The 21,949-nt window shown below is 42.4% G+C and overlaps 2 protein-coding genes across 2 annotated transcripts; one reads left to right on the forward strand and one right to left on the reverse strand.

The window, feature by feature from the left end:
• Positions 1-4,371: 4,371 nt before the first annotated feature.
• Positions 4,372-5,352, reverse strand: LOC145575984 (putative serine/threonine-protein kinase WNK6). The gene has a single exon (XM_081633771.1). The coding sequence runs from the start codon at positions 5,350-5,352 to the stop codon at positions 4,372-4,374; it is 981 nt and encodes a 326-aa protein (XP_081489897.1).
• Positions 5,353-20,465: 15,113 nt separating this feature from the next.
• Positions 20,466-21,173, forward strand: LOC145575993 (uncharacterized). The gene has a single exon (XM_081633782.1). The coding sequence runs from the start codon at positions 20,466-20,468 to the stop codon at positions 21,171-21,173; it is 708 nt and encodes a 235-aa protein (XP_081489908.1).
• Positions 21,174-21,949: the final 776 nt, after the last annotated feature.

Below are 21,949 nucleotides of genomic sequence, written 5' to 3' on the forward strand. Positions count from 1 at the left end.
GTTACCGTATCGATATCAAATGTATTTTAGGTAATAGTGTAGATTTCTCAAAAGGGGGACACATCGTAGAAAATGGAATGTTAGAGGGTTACTATATAGAAAACCCCCAAAAAAAAATTAGTTAAAAGGAATTCTATGCAGCTTAAGGAAGAAAATATATGGTTGGTTTAATGGTATAAGGACCTAAAAGTAGGGTTGGCAAAAACTGACCCGGCCCGAAAACCCGACTCGAACCCGACCCGAAAATAGCGGGTTTGGGTTGAGATTCTTGACCCGAAAACTTAAATGGGTCGACACAAATCCGACCTGATAATTAAATGGGTTAAGTTAAGGTTGAAATTTTCAACCCAAAAACAACCCACTTAACCCGAAATAAGTTTAAAAAAAATAATAAAAAATAAAAAAAATAAAATAAAAAAAAAAACACAAAATGCCGAAGTAAACTAGCCCAAGCCCATAATTTCTGATAAAACTAAAACCCTAAATCCTCTCACATTCTCAATCCAGCCGTATTAAGGTCTTTCTCTCTCCTATTTCAAGTTTCCTCTCAATTTTTTCTTTCTTCAACCATGGATATCCATATTGCAATTCAAGAGTAAGGCAGGGGCAGGCAGTTCCCAGACTTCCCACACATTAAATTATGGAAGAATGAGAGATGGCGGCGGCGGTACTAGTGGTAGTATCAACTAGCAAGGCCTAAGTAATTAGTGAAACTAAAGAACGTAAGGGTTGATAAAGATGATGTTTACAGTACTATTCTCATATTTTGTTATATATCTTATAATGTATGATTTGTAAGGTATAATTTTTAATTAAAAAGTATAACAAAATTGGGTTGTAATCGTTAATTTGGAATTTAGGATTGTTACTTTAATTTGTTGTTTATTTTGGTTGGAAACGAAAACTTATGAACTTTTGTTACAAAAATCAGTTTCATGTCAAAGAAACTTGATTTAGACGACCAAAAAAAAAAAAGTCAGGTCAATTTCGGGTTGACCCGAACCTGAAATAATCAGGTTTGGGTTGAACCTGACCCGACCTGATTCATTTGCCAGGCCTACCTAAAAGTAGTCTCTATGATGGGTTCAAAATCCCTTAGGTTCAATCCTGATTTTTTCTTGTTTCTTTATTTCACACATTTAATTAGAACTAATACTAAGGGTCTATTCTGATTGACTAAATTGAGCTGAACTAAACTGAACTTATTGGAGCTGAACTGAACTGAATATAACTGAACTTATGGCCTGCTCACATTTACTAAACTGATTGGAGCGGAGCTGAACTGAATTGAGCTGAAATGAATATTTTATGAGAGAGGGAAATTAAGAGCTGAACTGAATTGAACTAATTGAAGCTGAACTGAACTGATTGAAGCTGAACTGAACTGAAATAAAGTACTCCGCAAATGTGAACAGACCCTTATTGAGCTGAATTGAACTGAAATGAAAATAAGATGAAGAGAACAGGCCCCATGTAAAACCCCGTATTTTAAACCCATTTACTAATTTGGATTTTCCGAGATATTTCAAATATTATGTTATTATATAAAATAGTTTATTATATATAAATGACAGTTTTATAATTATGTTTTATAATAAGTTTGATTATACTAATCAAGTTAAAGTTATCGGATCGTGCCCAAAAACCGGATTTTCTACCTTAAGCTCTTTGTTCTCGAGCCAAATATTTTGTTCCCGAGTCATACTACAAAATGCCAAAAGTATTTAATATCCTCTTTTCTAAAGTCAACTCTTAACTTCCACACAAATTGCTCCACGTAGCTCCCCCATACACCATTCATCTTTATTTTCGTCCCAAACTTGAGCAGTCTCAGAAATCCGCCGAGGTCCATCCGTGGTCCGATTTGGCTGAAATTTTGACAGTTTGTTCTGAACATCCCAATCTTTAATTTCAACGGTGTGATTGTTGTTTGATGCTATATAGATCAAAAGTTATGGTTGCTGAACAGAAACTCGTTTTCTTGCTTTTAGAACCTCTTCATGTCGGCAAAAATGGAACCAAGGTTCCCACTTGTTCTTTCATTAATGGAGACAGCTGAAATAGTGCCTAATAGAGGCTATAAATAGCCATGAAAATCAGCCACACTTCGCACATTCATCTTCCCCAAACTACTCTCTTCATCCTCCATCTTCTCCTTTCTAATTCTTCCTTTGATTCCTCTTTCTTCCTCTTTGGTCGTGAACAACACAACCACCACCACTCCGACCACCTTGCTGCCACCCATAGGTAGTCCCTCCACCTTCCTCCCTTGCTTGATTATCTAAGCTTCCAACCTTGTTTTGATACTACATTGTTGTTGTTGATGATGTTCTTCATTTTGAGTCATATTACTACTACTATACACTACTAGTATTACATACATACTAATGATAATCTATCATTATAAAGTATTGTTATTATTATCTTGATTAAATCATATCAAACAACTACGCTATACATATTACTATTACTACATACTAAAATAAGTACTACTACTATTCATGATGTTATAAGTGTTATTATCATTATATGATGGTGTTTTGCTGCTACTACTAATACTCTACGTACTACTACCTATTATTATTATTATTATTATTATTATTATTATTATTATTATTATTATTATTATTATTATTATTATTATTAACTCTCTTGATATTAAAAAGGTTTCTTGAACTATGAAAGTATAAGCATTACAAGAGTTAAACTAATTGACCGTGCACAACTAATTTAAGTCAAGGGTCTACATTTTATGTACTAGTGTTTATGGGTTGAAGAGTTTTTGATTAGGACTTTGTGTTTATTATAGTAGGGATTTTAAGTTCGTAATTAGGAACTTCGTGCTTATTTGCAAGGATCAAGGTACGTACATGTGGCTAGGTCTTTTAAAAAGTGACTTTTATATGTAACGTGATTTACATGTTAAGTGATCGAACCATGTTTAAATGTTTGTGAAATATATTTCAGTGAAACATGTTTTAAGTGTTTGATCTCAAATGTTTAAATATTTCATAAGGTTGATTATAAACTTGTACTGATATTCAAGATGTTTTAATAAGGAAGTTTTATTGTTTTAATTATTCCGAGTACGAGATATTGGAAAGTTTATTTAACATGATTTACTCCTTGGATCTTTGGATTTTTAACTCCCACTATGCGGAGTAAGTTGAATACTATGGACTTTGTATGACCTAGTCTTTTCCCTTGATAGCACTATGTAAAGGAGTTACTAGCGGAGTAAGATGGGAAAATGATTTATGAAAATATGGATTGATCCATCCTATTCAGAATTATCTTTGGAAAGTTGGTTATTTCAGAAATTGGTTCTTTTGACAAGTTTTAATATATGAATTTCTATTCATGAATGGTTTAGATAAATTATGATTTATTAAAGCCAAATCTCTTCGAAAGCATGTTTAATTAATTAAATTGATTTTACATGTCTAGCATTTGTATGTACTTAGCATTTTAGCTAATACGTATTGTATTTGTTTTGTTTTGGCTTTGCCCTACTTATGATTAATGATGAGTAGATAGGTGATGGCGACCAAACGACGTGAATAATATGCTGCATTGGGGGCGATGGGCGGTGATCACCTAGTTTAATTTAGTAAACATAGTATCAGTGTTGTAGTTACTTTAGTTACTTTGGAAGTGTTATAAAACTATTACTATTATTATTAATAAAAGATAAGTACTATTTTCCGCTTTAAAACTTTGTTAAGTCTTGCGTAATCACGTGGCGATAATACTCCCAAGTTACTCCCTAAAGTTGGATTATTATTGTTAATATTAGAGAGTAATTTGGGGGTGTTACACCCTAAGTACTATTTAATGGCATCGTGTTCTAACTTCTAAATTACCATATACTTGTATATATTTTTTTGTTTATAATTGCATAAGTTACAGCCCCAAATTATTGATTGCAGTAGGGATTTCGGCCTTTCGGGCAAAGGTGTATATATTATTGATTGCAGTAGGGATTTCGGCCTTTACTTTGTTAATCACAAATCCTTTACTTTGTTAATCACAAATCCTTTACTTTGTTAATCACCTATTAATTAACAAATTTTGTCTTGGGAAACGTGCAACAAGTTTGTTGCACATTGTGTAACAGAGGAAGTATCTCAATAGAAGTTGAAGGCTCATGAGTTTATTTATTTTTTTTTATTATTTATTTTTATTTTTATTTTTAATAACTTCACTTCCATCATTTTTTTTTAAAAAAAACTTCCGTCTTTCCTACGAAATGTTACATGTTTCCATATTTTGGTTGAACATATTAGCACTATGCTGCTGCATCGTTTCCTCATCAGTGTCAGATATTATTGTTCTGCCATCAATAACAGGATCAACAAGTTCATTCTTGAACTAAAAAATCAGCTGTTCAATCCCTTGAATCATTGAATAGGCTTCTTCATCTGGCATGCCAATTGTTTCTGCTCTAATTTTGTCCATCTTCGGATTATCAAGTGACAGCATATAAACAATATCATCAATTGTCCTTGAGGTCACGGACAGTTCATCGCCCACCTTTTGTCCTATAAGTAACTTTTTAGTATGATCTTGGGTAGAAGACGGTGGTTGTAATCTAACTTCATGAGCTTGAATGCAGGGTATACTAACTGAGTCAAGAAACGGATCACTCAACAGTTTATCTATAGAAGTCCCCTTGCTCTTCCATTTCAAACACTTAGCAACAAACCTCTTCAGTTTATGGGATTTAATTGCTTCTAGTGCAATACAACCAGCCATTTGAATTACACAGACACCAAAACTATAGATTTCTGCACGTTTTGCATCTTTTATGAATTCTAGATTATTCTCACACTTTACACAACATAAATTTGATATCTTCACAATAGATGAAGGTGCCATTATGACAATGTCTTCCAGACTAAGATTACAGTGTAAAATTTCTGGGTTTTGATCATGCAAACACTGTAAACCTAAAAGAATCTGCTTAGCCCAATGACCAATGAAAGGACTATCTTCTCGAACCTCATGATTCTTAATATAGTTACCCAAATTATCAGTATAGAATTCAGTAACAATGTTGAGAGTAGCAACCCCTTCAGTTGATACTATCCAAGAATTAAGTTTTTTAAGAATATGATCACAGCAATCCATTCTTGACAGCAATTCAGATTCTTCAATTATAGAATTAAACCTTTTTTTTGTAATTGTTTTCTTGATCCAAGCAATATCTTTACCGTTTCTAGTATCAAATCCATGATAAACAGACTTTGATTTTGATTTTTCTATAAGTTTAGCATACCTCAAGTATTCCCCAGTTGGATCTCTCTCCTTGACCGTATAATCGTGTCTTCTCCGAGAACTCGAAGCCGCCATTACTGGTTAATAACAACAGCAACACAGAATTAAAGAAAGATTTGCAATGGGATCAAGCTAATGAAGTTGATTTCTGAAGATGGATGGATGGAATTTTTGTTGGTTATTAGGAGAAAAAACAGAATGTTTTAGGTTTGAAATAATGAGGTTGAAGATGAAATGAATTAGAATGGTAGTGTAAAACTGTAAAATGTGTATTTATAGGGGCAAGGGTTTGGGTTGTTACTTAAAATCAAAAACTTTATACTCCTATATAAACCGATTAATCTTCAATCTATCCAGTTATATTTCAGCCGGTTCTCAAGGATTGCCCTTTCTTGATTTTTTTTATATTTAAAAAAAAAATCTTTAATTAGCCCTATATTCAAGAAAGATTACTTTTAGTTTAATTAGCTGTACTAACGCCCAATAAAGTGTATGGTTTTTAGTCCCTCGATAGGGTGAGTAGTCCCGGTCTAGGGTTTAGGAGTGCGACATCCTTTTTCCCAATTTCCCTAGCAATTTCACAATAATTCTAAGCCAATTAAATCCTTAAATTTGTTACGATTAATCTGAATGGAGGAAGAATTACTAGATGAGTGGAAAAAATTAAAACTGACGGAAGATGAAGGTGTTGTTTTGGGCGGAGACTATGTCAAAACGGTGACTGACGATACAAAAACCCAATTACATCTTACGTTGGTTGGAAACTTGTGGACTGTAAAACCTTATAATCTTGAGGCGATGAAGCGTACCTTGACGAATGTATGGAAATTAAAGGAGAAGTTTGCTATTAGGGTAGTGGAAACGAATTTATTCGTTTTTCAATTTTTTTGCTCGGAGGACAAATACAGAGTGTTGGAAGGGAGGCCTTGGTTCTTTGATGAAAAATGGTTGCTGTTACAGGAGGTGTATGGAGATGAAAAACCTTCGGAAATAACCTTCAAACACACTCCAATGTGGGTGAGATTGCTCGATGTGTCGCTCAATAAACGCTCTGCTGCTGTAATGTATGACGTTGGTGAGTTTCTTGGAGGTTTCATGGAGTTGGACAACTCTGATCCATTGGGATGGGGAGAGAGTATGCGAATTAAAGTTCTAATAGACATTAATAAGCCGTTGAGGAGAGGATTGTTTCTTGGCATGGGCAATAATCAGTCTCGTTGGATTGATATAAGATATGAACGTTTAGCCGATTTTTGCTTTTTTTGTGGGTGCCTGGATCACACGTAGAGGGAATGTCAGCAAAAGGATCAAGCCAAAGACGATGACAAGAAGATGGTCTATCAGTATGGACCTTGGCTTCGAGCCTCTCCTAAAAAGAAGACCAGGTTTGATGCGGGTGAAAGAGACTTCGAGAGAGCCTGGGTTGAAAGCCTTAGGACTTCAAATGTCATCAAAAAGACCCCTTCATATAATGACCCTGATGTGATAAAATTGGGACTTGTTGGAGCAGTGAGGAAGTTATGTTTTACCTCTCCAAAGGAGCAACGCAAAGTGATGGGGGCTGATGAGAAGCGAGCAGGGAGGCAATGCTGAAGGTGATTAAAAAGGGTACTGTTTTGGGTATTTTTCTCCCTCAGGAGAGTTACAACACAAAGACTGGTCCGGTGCGGCCTATACCTGCAAAACAAACGGAGACACCGGTTGGGTGGTGCTCCGCCTCCGACGAACAAGTTAGTAACTTGAAGGGAGAGAAAAAGGTGCGAAAATTTAGGTGGGTATCTGCTCGGATTCCAAGCTCAGATGTCTCTATCACAGGGACAATTTGTAATAAATGGCAAAACGTGCCCTCCAAAAGAGGGGAATCTCCCTATTTATAGGGTCCTCGGGATTTGTGCCCTTGATTAGGTCACTGAAACCCTAATCATTGGTGGGCTGCGCCGCATTGCGGCTTTCTCGGGATTTGGGCCTGAAGGCTGCCAATTTCCCCTGATTCCTGGAGTGACACGTGTCAAGCAGGGATAGGTCCACCTTGGGCCATCCTGGGGCTGACACGTGTCATCCTATGATTGGACCACGTGGCGGGGTAAAATTACCCTAAACATTTGCCCCTCACGGATGTGACGTGGCACACCACGTGGCATCTGCGACACGTGTCACGCTCCGGTTGGTGGTAATTTTACCGCCAAAAAGTAACCGTTCAACTTCTGAGTAAATTACGGGGATGCCCCCGCATTTACCCTCTATATATAGCCGTTTACCCTCATAATTTTGTACGTTTACAAAAAAATTTCAAGAGAGAGAACTTTGAGAGAGCAGAAGTCAGCCGTCTAAGTCAAGCGCAAGTACGAAAACTCGTTCCCGTCAACCTAGCCGGATCCGTCTTTCTTCAGATATCAAATCCAAAGGTACCGTCTCTGCTTCTCTCAGCTCTTTTTCATATTTCACCGCTTGTACATATTTCTTGCAATAAATGGATGCATCACCAACACACACGGCACAACCTAGGTTAAAGTCCAGCCGGTCACCAGGGACGGCTGAGTCTAGGACTGGGAGTGCCGTCTCGGGGTGTTGGGACCACCCTTTTGCTTGGATTCCGACCATTTACGTGTCTGTGAAGGACACAATGGCTCGGACTATGCAGACGGCCCCCGATCTGGACTACAGAAGCGAGGGCTCAGGCGACCAAACGCCTGAGGGAGAAGCGTCTGGTCAGAGAAACCAGACGGCTCTGGAGAGATCCCCTCCGCGTGCCCCTTCAACTCCCGCAGATTCCTTTTTGGAAGAATGCGACCAAGGCGGCGATGAAGCCGTCTGTTGACACCCATTTGTGTCTCCCCAAAACCAAACCCGGTGATGAGTGCCTTTCACGTCGAATCATAATCGAATGAAACGAAGTGTGGAAAGGTTTAGTGTTGCGGAAAGTTTTATTTCTTTTCTCTCCTCCCTGTTTTTGAAAACTTTATTTTAAGAAAACAGCCAATCCAGTTTGGTTGGTCCATGATATGGGTCCAATAGTGGTGTAGTTGGATAGGGCTTGCAAAGACCTTTCCAACGATATATTATAAGCCCAATTCCGATGAATATTGAGGAAGTTATGGCCAATTTACTAAACTGGGCCCGGTTTGAGCTTTAAGTACGGCCTAATGATCTAGGGGAGGGCCTAATATAATTTATCATTCCTAATGCAATTAGGAATGGTTTTAGTCTTCTAGAATATTCTAGAAGGTCTTTATCATTCCTAATTCAATTAGGACTCTTCAGAGTTTTAATCAAGATCAAATAACATTTTCGATTGGAATTATATTATTTTATCTTCCAGTACGGGAAATTTATCAGATTTTCGAAAACGCGTGGAAAATCAGTTTGGCGTCCAACCCCAGGCCTTGGCGCCTGGAACCAGGATTGGCGCCAGGCGCTAGCCATTGGCGCCTGGCGCTAGCCACTGGTGCTGGCGCCAACTAGCCAGGGCTGGCGCCAAGGTTGATTTTCGATCTTCAGACTCTGTTTTGTTAAATTATCTTTTTTGGATGATTTTCTCTATAAATATCGTATTAAAAACTCCGTTTTCATTCATCAAGAATCATCAACAAGCATCAAGATTCATCAACTCTCCTCATTCACAAGTTTTCAATTACCAATCATTTAATTCTTTTCATTCATCTCTTTCCTTCATCAATTTTCAATAATATTAATTCATTGGCATTCTTTTCTTTTTTAATTCTTTCTTGCTTTTTCATACAAAATTCCGCATTCACAAGATCTTGATACACCTAGCCATATTCGAAGTTGCCTTCGCCCTAGACGTGAAAGGTTTTAATTTCTGAGGGTTTGGTCCCAAATCTCTCTTTCAATTATTTAATTTAATTGCTTTGATTATTATTTTCCTTGAAGTTACTAACGTGTGTATTTTGTTATTAGAAAGAGGTACGAGGCATCCAAGTAAGTACTTTAATGGTTTAATTGGTTTATGATGTATGTAGATATCATGCTTAGATTGTTATTATGATATTCCTAGTATCATGTCTAGGGTAAATTTAATATTAAGTATGATTAAAAGTACGATGCTTCCTATGTTCTTCCTAATGTTAATTCATGTTAGTATCATGTTAGGGCTAAAGATTTGATTTTTAATGCTTAGTGACATGCTAGGGTTTGTTATTAATCTTGTTAGTATTATGCCTAGGATCTTGCTATATTTATTATGCTTTAATATTAGCATGATTATTATTGATTATGATTGATATTATTATCATTAATGATGTTGATTATTTATTTATGTTGCTTGATATGTATTATTATTTATTGTTATTGCTTGATCTCCTTTTATGCATGTTAAAGGGAATTTGTACTTGCAATCACGCTTAATAAGATAATTAATAATCTTGTTTAGGGTTAATTGTGATTATAAATTCAAGTGATCACCAATAATAGTTTATTTGTGCATTAAATTCAACCAACATAGATTAAACAGGTTTAGGGTTAATCCTATTGATTATATGCTAATCAGAAAGCGCACATGAATACGAGCAGAATAAAGTAGAGGCCTATTATTAGGGCAGGTTCAATCTCTTTTAGGTTGGATTTGTACCTTCATCCCCGAACCCTTATTTGGTTCATGACCTTATGGAGTTGACGATCTCTTGGATCGTTAAGGGGTGTAACCTTCACCTCGTGAACGGTTTACAAGTTCCTTAAAAACTTGTTGGCGACTCTTTTGCTCTATCTTCTTCCCTTTTGGACGCCACCGTACTTTAGTGTATGATCACAGTGGGGTTCAAGCTAGTGGGATTTTTAAAGGCTTGAAACTATTCCCTACACCGTCTCAGCTCCTTTGCCATAAAATGAGGAGGAGACGGAAAGCGACAGTTCCGCCTCCACTTCTGAGAGCAGTGACGACTTGCCACCGCTTGAAGACAGTGAGAAGGAGGAGAGGAAGAAGTGGAGTGAGAAGAACGACCCCTTCAAAATCCACGTCTCAGCCAAAGACAGGGGTCACATGGAGGAGAACTTAAAGAGATTTAAACAAATGCACCCGTTAGAAGACGGGTACAAAATCAGAGTGCCGCCTGAGGACGGCACCATCGCCTGGGAAGACGATCAACAGAACGCCAACAGCTACTTCGGCTGTTATGAGGCGGCATTCAAGGCCGGTCTTCGCTTTCCCCTTCACCAGGCGGTGAAGGCAATCTTGAGAGGCTACGGCCTCGGAGTCTGGCAACTTACCCCCAATTCTTGGGCAAACATCTTGGGGTATGTTGCTGCCTGCGAACTCCAGGGGCTCCATCCCAGCTGGGAAGCTTTTGCTAAGATGCATTATCTTAGTCGAAGCCCAGGCGGCTGGAGGGTGTGGTACACTTTAACCACGTATCCCCAATACATGATGACCTTAGACAAGGTCTCCAAATTTGACGGCAAGAAGCACAAGTTCTACCTGCTGTCGGCTCCCAGCAGGCGGGAGAACTACAAATTCCGCCAATACAATAAGAAGCCCGAACTGATGGGCCGGAAGTGCGCTCTTCCCCGGATCCCAGATGAGGACTTCGACAAAATAATTGAGGCAGACTTTTTCGGCCTCACAGACGCAACCTTGTCAACCGAGGAGACAATAAAAGTCCCCAAGAACTGGATCCCTAAGAGTGCCTGGTTAAGGGACAAGTTTTTCTTAGCCGCCTGCGGGCTAGGAAACATGTTTTCCAAACGTATGCGCCTGACATCCGCCTGTAGTACTTTTGTATCAGAATTGCTTGATGTATTGATCAACTTTTTTCTTTTTGCAGAAGAAGCTTTAAGCATGTTGCAAACGGAGAAGACACCCAAGCAGTCCTCCGCAACCATCCGCAAGGAGCTTGCGGAAAAACAGGCGGCCGCAGTCAGGGCCAAGGTAAAAACACTTGACTCTTTCTTAGATTGACCTCAAAGTTTACTATCTCCGGATGTTAACTTTAACTTGGTTATTTTCACAGGGGGGAGAGGTAGGGAAGACGTTTGAGAAAGATCTTAAACGGGCCAGGGAGGAATCCGCCTCCACCCCTAACAAGACCAAAAAGTCTGCCTCCACCTTAACTCCTAGCGCCTCAGCCGAGAATAACCAGATGCGGATAGGGAGGCGAAATGAGAGGATAGGCGGCAGTTTGGGCCTCGACCTCGTCAACCCCCTATCAACAACCGGGGGGTTCACCACACCTGCAAGCGGCTCCCGCTTGGCCGGCTCTAAAGGTAAGAACCCATTTGAATCCCCGCCTGAGCTGGGGTGGCCTTTGCGAGTGAAATCCCACTCCCAACATACGTCATCCTCATACGGCCGGCAACAGATAGGTGTTGCCTTAATTTCGTGCTTATCACCTGTTGATTATGGTGCAGATCAATCTCTTCGCTGGCCAGACATCCAGAGGCATGCTAAGGCCATGTTGGAGGCGGTGAGCAGGAAGGACAAGAACGCTATCCCTGGGATAGAGACGTTCAACCTGGAACGAATCCTGTCCCTTCTGGCTGAGGTAAGATACTTAACAACTTTTTCCAAGTGCTTTACTCCGTCTGCAATACTAACTTGATTTGCTTTTGCAGGCTCTGCTGCGGGTAGACGGGCTCAAGCGTCCTTATTCCCGCAAAGGGGAAGAGGTAAAAAGGGCCAAGAAGTCCTCCACAGACGCTGATAATGTTGCTTTATACTCCACTATCGTAAATGAACTTGAAACTAAAGCAATCACCATGACACAGGCGTCGAAAATCCAGCAGCTGGAGGCGGATCTGAAGACGGCCAACCAGCGGGTGAACGACGCTGAGACGACTCAGAAGAAGGCGGAGGAGGCCCAGAAAAAGGCAGATGAGGGCCTCAAGAAGGCTGACGAGGCGCTCAAGAAGGCCCGGGCGGACCTTGGAACACTCCAAGGTGTTTCTGAAGAGAACACCAACCTGAAAGCCAAGGTTGAGAAGCTGGAGAAGGAGGCTGCCCAGGCTTAGATAAACTTTGCAGCAACTCTGAAGGCGGAGCAAATCCGCCTGGTTGCTGAAAACAATGCTGACAACGACGCCTGCATGAAGATCGCCTAGGCTGCCTTGTACCCAGACAAGGATTATGGCATCTGGGCACTGGCTCACAGGTACGCCGAGGACGTGGTGTACTTGAGAGAGAAAGGTGAGCCAGAGCCTGAGTCCTTCGACGCCTGGGCCAACGCTAACACTGAGTTTCCCGCGCCTGAGCTACCTGGTTCTGGTGAAGCGCATGAGATTCCCTCAGATGATGAGGAAGAGAAGGAGGACCAGGAGGAGCCGCATGTGGGCCAAAAGTGATTTTCAGCGGCAGTATGCCAACTCTTCTTTTTTTATTTTTTCTTTAATCTGCGGCAGTATGCCAAAAACTTGCTTTTCCGGCCTGCGTGCCGAGTATCCTTGTATTTATCGGCTGAGGAGCCGAGTAATCAATAATTTCTATCTTCTCCCGGACGGGGTCCGGTTAACATTTGATCCACTACAACCGTTTGGTTGGGTGGACTTTTTATGAATGCACCGACTGAGTCAGTTTTGATCATTTTGCATTTATGTTTGGATTTCAATTTTTGCATTTGTGCGTATATGCCTGATTTTTTCCTAACTTATGAAAAGCATGCAGCGATTTTTTGCCTAACTTATTAAAAGTCGGCTGTCCTTGCCCCTGGACGGCTATGTGGTTGGTTTCAAATTGAGTTGGTTGATTGACTTGGGAACGTCTGATGCTGCAAAGAGCATGATACGTTTGTAAGTCAATCAATCACAGTAGTGATTGACCCAAACCAAGTGCACAGCCGTACACCAACAGGCGTTCCAGTCACTAACCAAACGGTTTTTCTCCGTCTTGGTAGAGATTGCATAGCCATTGCACAACTCTTTTGCCCTAATTGGGATAGAAAGTGCAACTTTGGAATAAATAACCTAAGTGAGAACTTCAGCCGGTGACCGACTGATGCCTCGGGGCATCCGGTATTTGGTAACTTGATCGTTCTTCACAGATCATTCTGGTAAGACGGCTATGAGTTGACCAATTCGGTCGTTCAATTTTTGTCGTCTGCATAGGTACATATAATCGACAAATAGTCTGTTATCTGCGACGATTGCACCCGGAGGGGTGTCGCCGGACGCCTTTGTCCATGTTGGGACAGGCGGTTTATAAAATAAGAAACCATCCGGCCCTTTTGCCTTTGGTCTTGTTTAGGACCGGTTGTATAGCCACTAAGCGTTTTTGTGCTTAGTTTTTAATCGGAGCATTGGCCGAGCGTTATTACAACATTGAATTTACACTAAGTGTCGAACTTAGTTGGTTAAACAAAAAAGCCCGTCTGAGTATTACCAAGACGGACAGGCAATTATTAAATCATACCAAGTATCAAACTTAGTTAAATACACAAAGGATCCATCTAAGTATTACCCAGGCGGTCAAACAATTGTAACCTTTACTAAGTATCAAACTTAGTTAGTTAAATGAAGAATCCGTCTGAGTATTACCCAGGCAGATTATAAAAAAACAACAAAACAATTTTGCAAACAAAGTCTGAATTCTCATTAATTGACTCACTGTTTACAAAAAATTTACATTATCAGAAGTAGTACTTTTTCAAATTGTCTACATTCCAAGTTCTAGGCAGGCGTCTGCTGTCTGGAGTTTCCAGGCGGTAGGTGTCGTCTCTTACTTCTTCATAAATCCGGTAGGGACCTTCCCAATTTGAAGTTAGCTTTCCCAGCTCATTGGCCCTACCGGTTGCCTCCATTTTCCGTAACACTAAGTCGTCAACTTTCAAGGGACGCTTGTGTACTTTCTTGTTGTAAGCTCTGGTCATTTTCAGACGGTAAATCTCATGACGAAAGGCGGCATTGCCCCTGCATTCTGGGAGTGAATCCAATGCCAGGCGCATTGCTTCCCAGTTTGCCACTTCATCATATAGCATGACTCTGAGAGTCGGCTCGTAATGTTCGATGGGCAAGACGGCTTCAGCACCGTAAACCATGAGAAATAGGGTTTCACCGGTTGCCCCCTTTGCTGTTTTCCGGATGGCCCATAGGACATGGATTAACTCTTCTGCCCACAAGCCACCGGCTCTTTCAATTTTCTTCTTAATGTCGTCTGAGATTAGTTTGTTAAAGGCTTCAACTTGGCCGTTTGCTTGGGGTCGGCCGACTGATGCAAAACAGCTTGAGATCCCTTGATCTCCCAACCAAGTTTTGAGCTGAGGTGTCTCAAACTAAGGACCATCATCGAACACCATAGACATAGGCACCCTATACCGGGTGATAATGTTCTTCCAGATGAAGGAAATTACGTCTGAGGTCTTGATGTTCTTAACCGCCTCAGCCTCCACCCACTTAGTGAAATAATCCACAGCCATCAAGATGTAGCGCTTTCCGCCTGGAGCAGGCGTGTAAGGACCTAAGATGTCCATGCCCCATTTTGCAAACGGGATTGGGCTGTGGATGGCCGTCAGATCAGTAGCCGGACGGTGAATAAGTTTGCCAAATTTTTGGCACTTGTCACATTTCTTCACCAACTCCTTGGCGTCTGCCTCAAGAGTGGTCCAAAAATAATGTCGTCTGACTCTGACGGCTAGGAACCTGCCGCCTATGTGGGAGGCGCAGAATCCCGAGTGCAAGTCTTCGAGACTTTCTTCCCCTTTCTGGGGTGACACATTTCAACAGAGGCTTCAGAAACCCCGCCTTGAAGAGTTCTCCATTTCTCAACTCGAAGCTTGCAGCTCGCTTCTTCAGGACGGCTGCCTCCTGTGGCGAATCAGGAAGTGTACCGTCTAAAAGGTAGGCCCGGATGCCATCCATCCAGGTATAGCTTCGGTCAAGAGTTCCAATGGGATCTTCATGGATGCTTCTTTTTTCAAGTACTTCCCAGAAGACTGACCGAGGCGTATCATGGCAGGCGGAAGATGCCAGTTTTGACAATGCATCCGCCTGGTTGTTATCCGATCTAAGCACTTGATTCAGACGGAATTCCTCAAGTGCCCCAGCCTCTTCTTTGACTGCCTGAAGGTATTTGATCATAGCCGGATGAGTTGCCTCATATTTTCCCTCATACTGGCTAACGACCAACTGTGAATCAGAGTAGGCGTCAATTTTCATTGCCCCTGCCGCCTTACACATACAGATACCGGTTAGCAGGGCTTCATATTCCGCCTCATTGTTAGAGGCCTGAAACTTGAACCGTAGTGCATACTCATATCTGTCCCCTTCAGGAGACTCGTAGATTACACCTGCAACATAGCCATTCTTTGTAGAGCTCTCGTCTACATACACTTTCCAAACCTGATCAAGATTATCCGGAGCCACCGGACGGGTCATTTCAACAATGAAGTCGGCAAACGCCTGACCTTTCACTGTCTTTCTTGGTTCGTAAGTGATTTCAAGACTTTGCATTTCAATAGCCCATTTCAACATTCTCCCGGATGACTCAAAGGTGGACATTGGCCGCTTGAGTGGCTGGTCGGTGTAAATCACCACCGGATGTGCCAGAAAGTAAGGCTTCAACTTTTTTAATGCCATATACAAAGCAAGGCCAAATTTTTCAACCATGGGTTACCGGAGTTCAGCATTTTTGAGAACATGGCTAATGAAGTAAACCGAGAGCTGAACGCCGTCTCGCGTAGCAAGGAGAACGGCACTGAGAGCATGATATGAAACGGCTAAATACATGTACAACGTCTCCCTAGGCAAAGGACTGACCAACCTAGGTAGAGAATGCAAGTGCTCTTTTAACTTCTGGAATGCCGTCTCAGCATCGTCTCCCCATTCAAACCTGGTATTCTTCCTGATTGCTTGGAAGAAGTAAATGCATTTGTCGCCTGACCGGCTAAGGAACCTCCCCAAGGCGGCCAGGCAACCAGTGAGTCTCTGAACTTCCTTGACAGAACGGGGTGACTTCATGTCAATCACCGCCTGTACCTTTTCAGGGTTAGCCTCTATCCCCCTTTGATCAATCAGGAATCCGAGAAACTTCCCAGACTCAACACCAAAGACGCATTTCTTGGGGTTTAACATGACCTTATGCCGCCTGAGGGTGGTGAATGTTTCTCTGAGACCAGGAAGGTGATCCGCCTGTTGCTTGGATTTGACTATCATGTCATCAATGTACGCCTCCACATTCCTTCCAATTTGATTAATGAAGACCGTATTAATCATCCGTTGGAAAGTGGCAGATGCATTTTTCAAGCCAAACGACATCATAGTATAACAAAATAACCCCAAATTAGTGACGAAGGCCGTCCTCTCTTGATCTTTCTTCCAGAGGGGTATCTGATGGAAGCCAGAATAGGCATCCATAAAGCTCATCAAGGCGTGTCCGGCTGTAGAGTCGACCAGACTGTCGATCTTTGGAAGCGGGTAACTGTCCTTAGGACACGCCTTGTTGAGGTCTGTGTAATCAACACACATGCGCCAGGTCCCATTCGATTTCTTAACAAGGACCACATTGGCCACCTAGTTGGGGAAATTACAAGGCCGAATGAACCTGGCGTCTAGCAACTTTTTGAATTCGGCAGCTGCCGCCTGACTTCTTTCCTTGCCGTGGTTTCTTTTCTTTTGCCGGATGGGCTTCTTTTTGGGGTCCACGGCGAGTTTGTGGACAGCGAGATCCGAGCTGACGCTTGGCATCTCTTCCACTTCAAAGGCAAAATGTCCTTGAATTCTTTCAGCAGAAGGTGCAAGCTGGCACCCAGAGTAGCATGAGCAACCGTCCCAACCTTTACAGTACGCTCTGGACGGCCGTCATCCAGAACGAGACCAATGCTTTCACCTGCCGGTTGGGGACGGAGCTCGTCTGACTGTTCACTGGTCAGTGATTGCTATTTTTTCTCTTTCTTCACCTCCACCAGCAGAGGTGCCTTTCTTTTCTTCCCGACTGCTGGTGGGGCAGGTACTGGGTCGGCATCCTTGATATTGTCAAGGTTTATTGGTTCCTGGCCGCCAGGGGCCACAGTATCTTTGACGGCTGAGAGATAGCACTCTCAGGCCGTCTTGTGATCCCCATTCAAGGAACCAACAGAGCCATAATCCCTCTCATACTTGATGAGCATGAGAGACGGGATGATTACCGCCTTGGCTTCGTTGAGAGTTGGCCGGCAAAGGATAATGTTGTAGGCGGTCAACTCCTTAACGACCAAGAACCTGACGACAATATGTCGTCCCTGGCCTTTCTCTCCTAGCCGGATGGGTAAGTCAATTCTTCCGTCTGGGTAGACCATCCCACCCCCAAAACCAACCAAGGGGTGGGTGACCGGATGCATGCTGCTGACATTGTATTTCAGCTTTTGCAGGCATCGGAGGCTGATGATGTCTGATGAGCTGCCGGTGTTAATAAGGATCCGTCCAACCAGCTGGTTGACAACCTTACATTCAATGACGACTAGGTCATCATGTGGACGTCGGACGCTGCCCCTGTCCTTCTCAGTGATCAGGACGTCTGGGAAGGAGGAGCTTGCAGACGCCTGCTCATCATCATCTTTGTCCATCTTTCGAAGATGGCTCTTGGTGCCCCGGATAGTAGGGCCACCACATGAGAACCCGCCTGCTGTTGTGTAGATCGGCTCCTTGTCGGTATCCGAGCTACTAGTAGGCTGGGTGGTAGTCTTGGAGGACTGACCCTTGTTCTTCTTCTTTGCCCCGGCTGGGGACTTAGAAATGTAGGACTTTAACATCCCCTTGTCAGCCAGACGGTCCAACGCCCGTTGAAGGTTGAAGCAGTCGTTGGTGTCATGGCCAACTTCCTCATGGTATTGGCATAATTTGTTTTTGTTCCTTAATTGAATGGAACTTTTCATTGGATTCGGCTTCTCTAGGGACAGCCGGTCCTTAATTTCCATGAGGATGGAGTTGCTGTCCTTTTTAAACTCGTACTTAGGGACGTACGGTTTAAATTCTTTCTTCTTCTTCTAGGACGGCTGGTCAGAATCACTAACCGCACAAACTTCTTTTCTTTTCTTTCTCTCTTCTTTATTTTTGGCCGGCTGAGCAGGCCGGCTGTCTTTCTGTTTGTCGGACTTCTTGGAGTCCGACTGATTACCAGGCGAGCAGAGGTCGGTTGCTTGAATATAGCCGGGAAGCATCGACACCAAGTGGCATCATCCAACCTCTGTAAGTACATGAGGTTGGTGTAAGCCATGAGGTGATCTTCCGGGTTGGTGGTACCATCATAGGTACACACCAATACATTCTTAACCTTGGTCGGCTGTGCCGCCTCGGTTATCTCCCGGGTGAACGCAGAAGGTTGTTCACCCAGACGAAGCAGACGGAGCTGCCAGTCCAGTGGCTGGACATTGTGATATGTCGCCTGACCTCCGAAGAGGGCCGGCTGCATATAGTAAGGTGGGTACTGACCGTAGACCTGAGAAGGTACATATGGTGCAGTCCCGATCATATGAGGGCCAGAGTGGACGGTATTACCGCCTGTCTGACTCTCATGCAAGGAAAGAGCATTCCCTGCAGAAGTATTGTTGAAGCTGTCTGGAAAGTTCGACGTAGAAGCTGACTCAGATAGCAGTTGATTTCTCTTCCGGTTAATGATCTCCCGGGCATCAAGAGTTGACTTTTTACTTCCCACCGGCTGCTGGGTCCGGCGGGTATTGTTGGTATTCCTCTTAGGTAGAAGAATTTTGGACCAATCAATGGTCCTGGATGCCTTCTCCTTTGGATGAGGAGTGGGCTGCCGTTCTCTGACTGACTTCCCCTTTTCCAGAGGAGTCTTCTTGGCCGTCTGACCCCAACTTGGGCCAGCCCGACTCTTAGTGATCAGTTCTTTAATTTCACCCTTGAAACTCGTCATGAATCTCATGAGTTCGTCTCGGGTGACAGGTGTTGATCCAGCTGCCGTATGGGTTTCCCCTTCCGGCTGCCCAGGAGGTCGATTTGCACCCGCCTAGGAGGCACCCCGCTCCAGAGTCTCTCTAGGCCGAATGCGCTTAATTATTAGAGAGCCATCATCGGCTGTATAGGTTTCGACCTGAGGATCTTCATCCTCCTGGTCTGTAAAAACTTCTGGGTCATCGCTCAGACGGTTAGGAGGTGGTACAGACTCTTGAACCATCTTCGAGGTACTATCCCCACAGACGGCGCCAAATGTTTTGGGTATTTTTGTCCCTCGGGAGAGTTACAACACAAAGACTGGTCCGGTGCGGCCTGTACCTGGAAAACAAACGGAGACACCGGTTGGGTGGTGCTCCGCCTCCGACGAACAAGTTAGTAACTTGAAGGGAGAGAAAAAGGTGCGGAAATTTAGGTGGGTATCTGCTCGGATTCCAAGCTCAGATGTCTCTATCACAGGGACAGTTTGTAATAAATGGCAAAACGTGCCCTCCAAAAGAGAGAAATCTCCCTATTTATAGGGTCCTCGGGATTTGTGCCCCTAATTAGGTCACTGAACCCTAATCATTGGTGGGTTGCGCCGCATTGCGGCTTTCTCGGGATTTGGGCCTGAAGGCCACCATTTTCCTCTGATTCTTGGAGTGACACGTGTCAAGCAGGGATAGGTCTACCTTGGGCCATCCTGGGGCTGACACATGTCATCCTCTGATTGGACCACGTGGCGAGGTAAAATTACCCTAAATAGGTACAGAGGGGGAGATGGTGCTGAGGGCAGTGGGGATAGTTGGACAAGAAGACAATGTGGCATGTTATGTTGCAAATAGGGAAGGTGAGGGAAATAAGAAGGAGGGGGAGGGTAATACAAATACAGAAAATAAAAGTGAGCATGATATAAGGGGGGAGTTAGTAGTTGAAAAAACAAACAAAGAAATGAAGAAGCAAGGAGGGGGAGATTGGGTGGTTGAAGAGGGAGAAAAAGGGGATTTCACTTTGACTGGTGAAAGGGGCAGGAAGCTAAAAAAGGTTGTTCTGTTAAAGCAGAACAATAGGGGTAAGGAGGGAGGAGAATTGTTAGCTGGGAAAAAAAGAGATAGCAGGGAGATAGAGGGAGATGAGAATGACATGTTGGTGGATGAAGATGTGATGAATGATGAAGCAAATAAAAAACGCAAAATTGTCTTGATTGATCAAAGTGTGGCGGGCCCCACCCCTTGGGCTCTCGATGAACAATGAATTACACACTTTCATGGAATTGTAGAGGTTTGGGGAATACCTCGGCGGTGAGTGCTCTAAAAAATGTTGTCTTCCTTGAAAAACCCCAAATGATTTTTTTGTCGAAAACTAGACTATAGAAGCATAAAATGGAGAAATTCAAGACAAAGTTGAATTTTAGTAATTTGCTGGTTGTGTGTTGTGAGGGTACAGGGAGGAAAAGGAGTGGTGGGTTAGCTCTGCTATGGAAAGACTTGTTTGATGTGGAGATAAGTTCTTACTCTATGAACCACATTGATGCATGGGTACGTTGGCCAAATATAGGAAAATGGAGGTTCACGGGAGTTTATGGGTTTCCGGAGGAAGAAAATAAATTCAAGACCGATCTTTTGCTTGATAATCTTCACAATAATCATAGTGGTCCGTGGATTTGTGGGGGTGACTTTAACCTCATGATCACATCAAATGAGAAAAAAGGGGGAAGGGACTTTAATTTTGCTGAAGCCGAGATCCTTAGAAATGCTATGGCAGTGTGTGAATTTGAAGACATGGGTTATGTGGGACATGATTACACATGGACTAACAATAGAGGAGGGGAAGGAAATGTGCAAGAAAGACTAGATCGATTTTTTGCTAATAAAGAGTGGTGTGCTCTTTTCTCTAGATCCTTTGTGTCACATCTCTCAAAACGAAAGTCGGACCATCTACCTCTACTTTTGTGTATTAGTGAAGGGTTTGGGAAGCCAAAGAAGAAAAAATACAGAAAACAGTATAAATTTGAGGAGATGTGGTTGAGGGATGAAATGTGTGGGGAAGTAGTAGCAAATGCATGGCATTATGGTGGGGATATATGCTAAAAAATAGCTCATACTTCAAGTAGCTTGAGTGCTTGGAGTCGCAACAAATTCGGTGACATTGTGAATGAGTTAGAAAGATTGTAGAGATTGGATGGAGTGTCTTATAAAGGAGGACCAAAATGATGATATCATAGCCTAGATGAGAGCCTTAGATGACAGAATGGATGAGTTGGAACGTAGAAAATACTTATTCTGGAGACAGAGAAGTAGACAGGACTGGCTAAGGAACGGGGATAAAAACACATCTTTTTTCCACGAAAAAGCTAGTCAGAGAAAGGCAAGAAACCACATAAAGGAGATAAAAGATGCGGCTGGAAACCTTTATCGGGAGGAGGAGCATATTTCTGAAGTTCTAGCAAGCCACTTCGAAGACTTATTCTCATTAGGAGGGCAAGGGGAAGCAGAGTGTGTAATTGATAAAGTGGACTAAAAAATAACGGAGGAACAATTCGGTGATCTTTCTGCCCCGTTTAATGGTGAGGAAGTGCGTGAAGCGCTCTTCCAAATGCACCCCACAAAAGCCCCCGGCTCCGATGGTATGTCTGTAATTTTCTTTCAAAAATTCTGGAATGTTGTTGGTGATGATGTGATTAAAAATTCTCTGAGTATTCTTAATAATGTAGGTAATGTAGGCTCTATTAATCAGACTCATGTTGTTTTAATTCCCAAAAAAAAAGAGTGTGAGTCTCCTGTTGATTATAGGCCTATTAGTCTAAGTAATGTCTTGTATAAGATTGTCTCAAAAGTTTTAGCAAATAGGCTAAAAAAAGTACTAC

Source organism: Chenopodium album, chromosome 2 (genome assembly GCF_948465745.1).
Source record: "Chenopodium album chromosome 2, dcCheAlbu1.1, whole genome shotgun sequence".
Taxonomy (NCBI): domain Eukaryota; kingdom Viridiplantae; phylum Streptophyta; class Magnoliopsida; order Caryophyllales; family Amaranthaceae; genus Chenopodium; species Chenopodium album.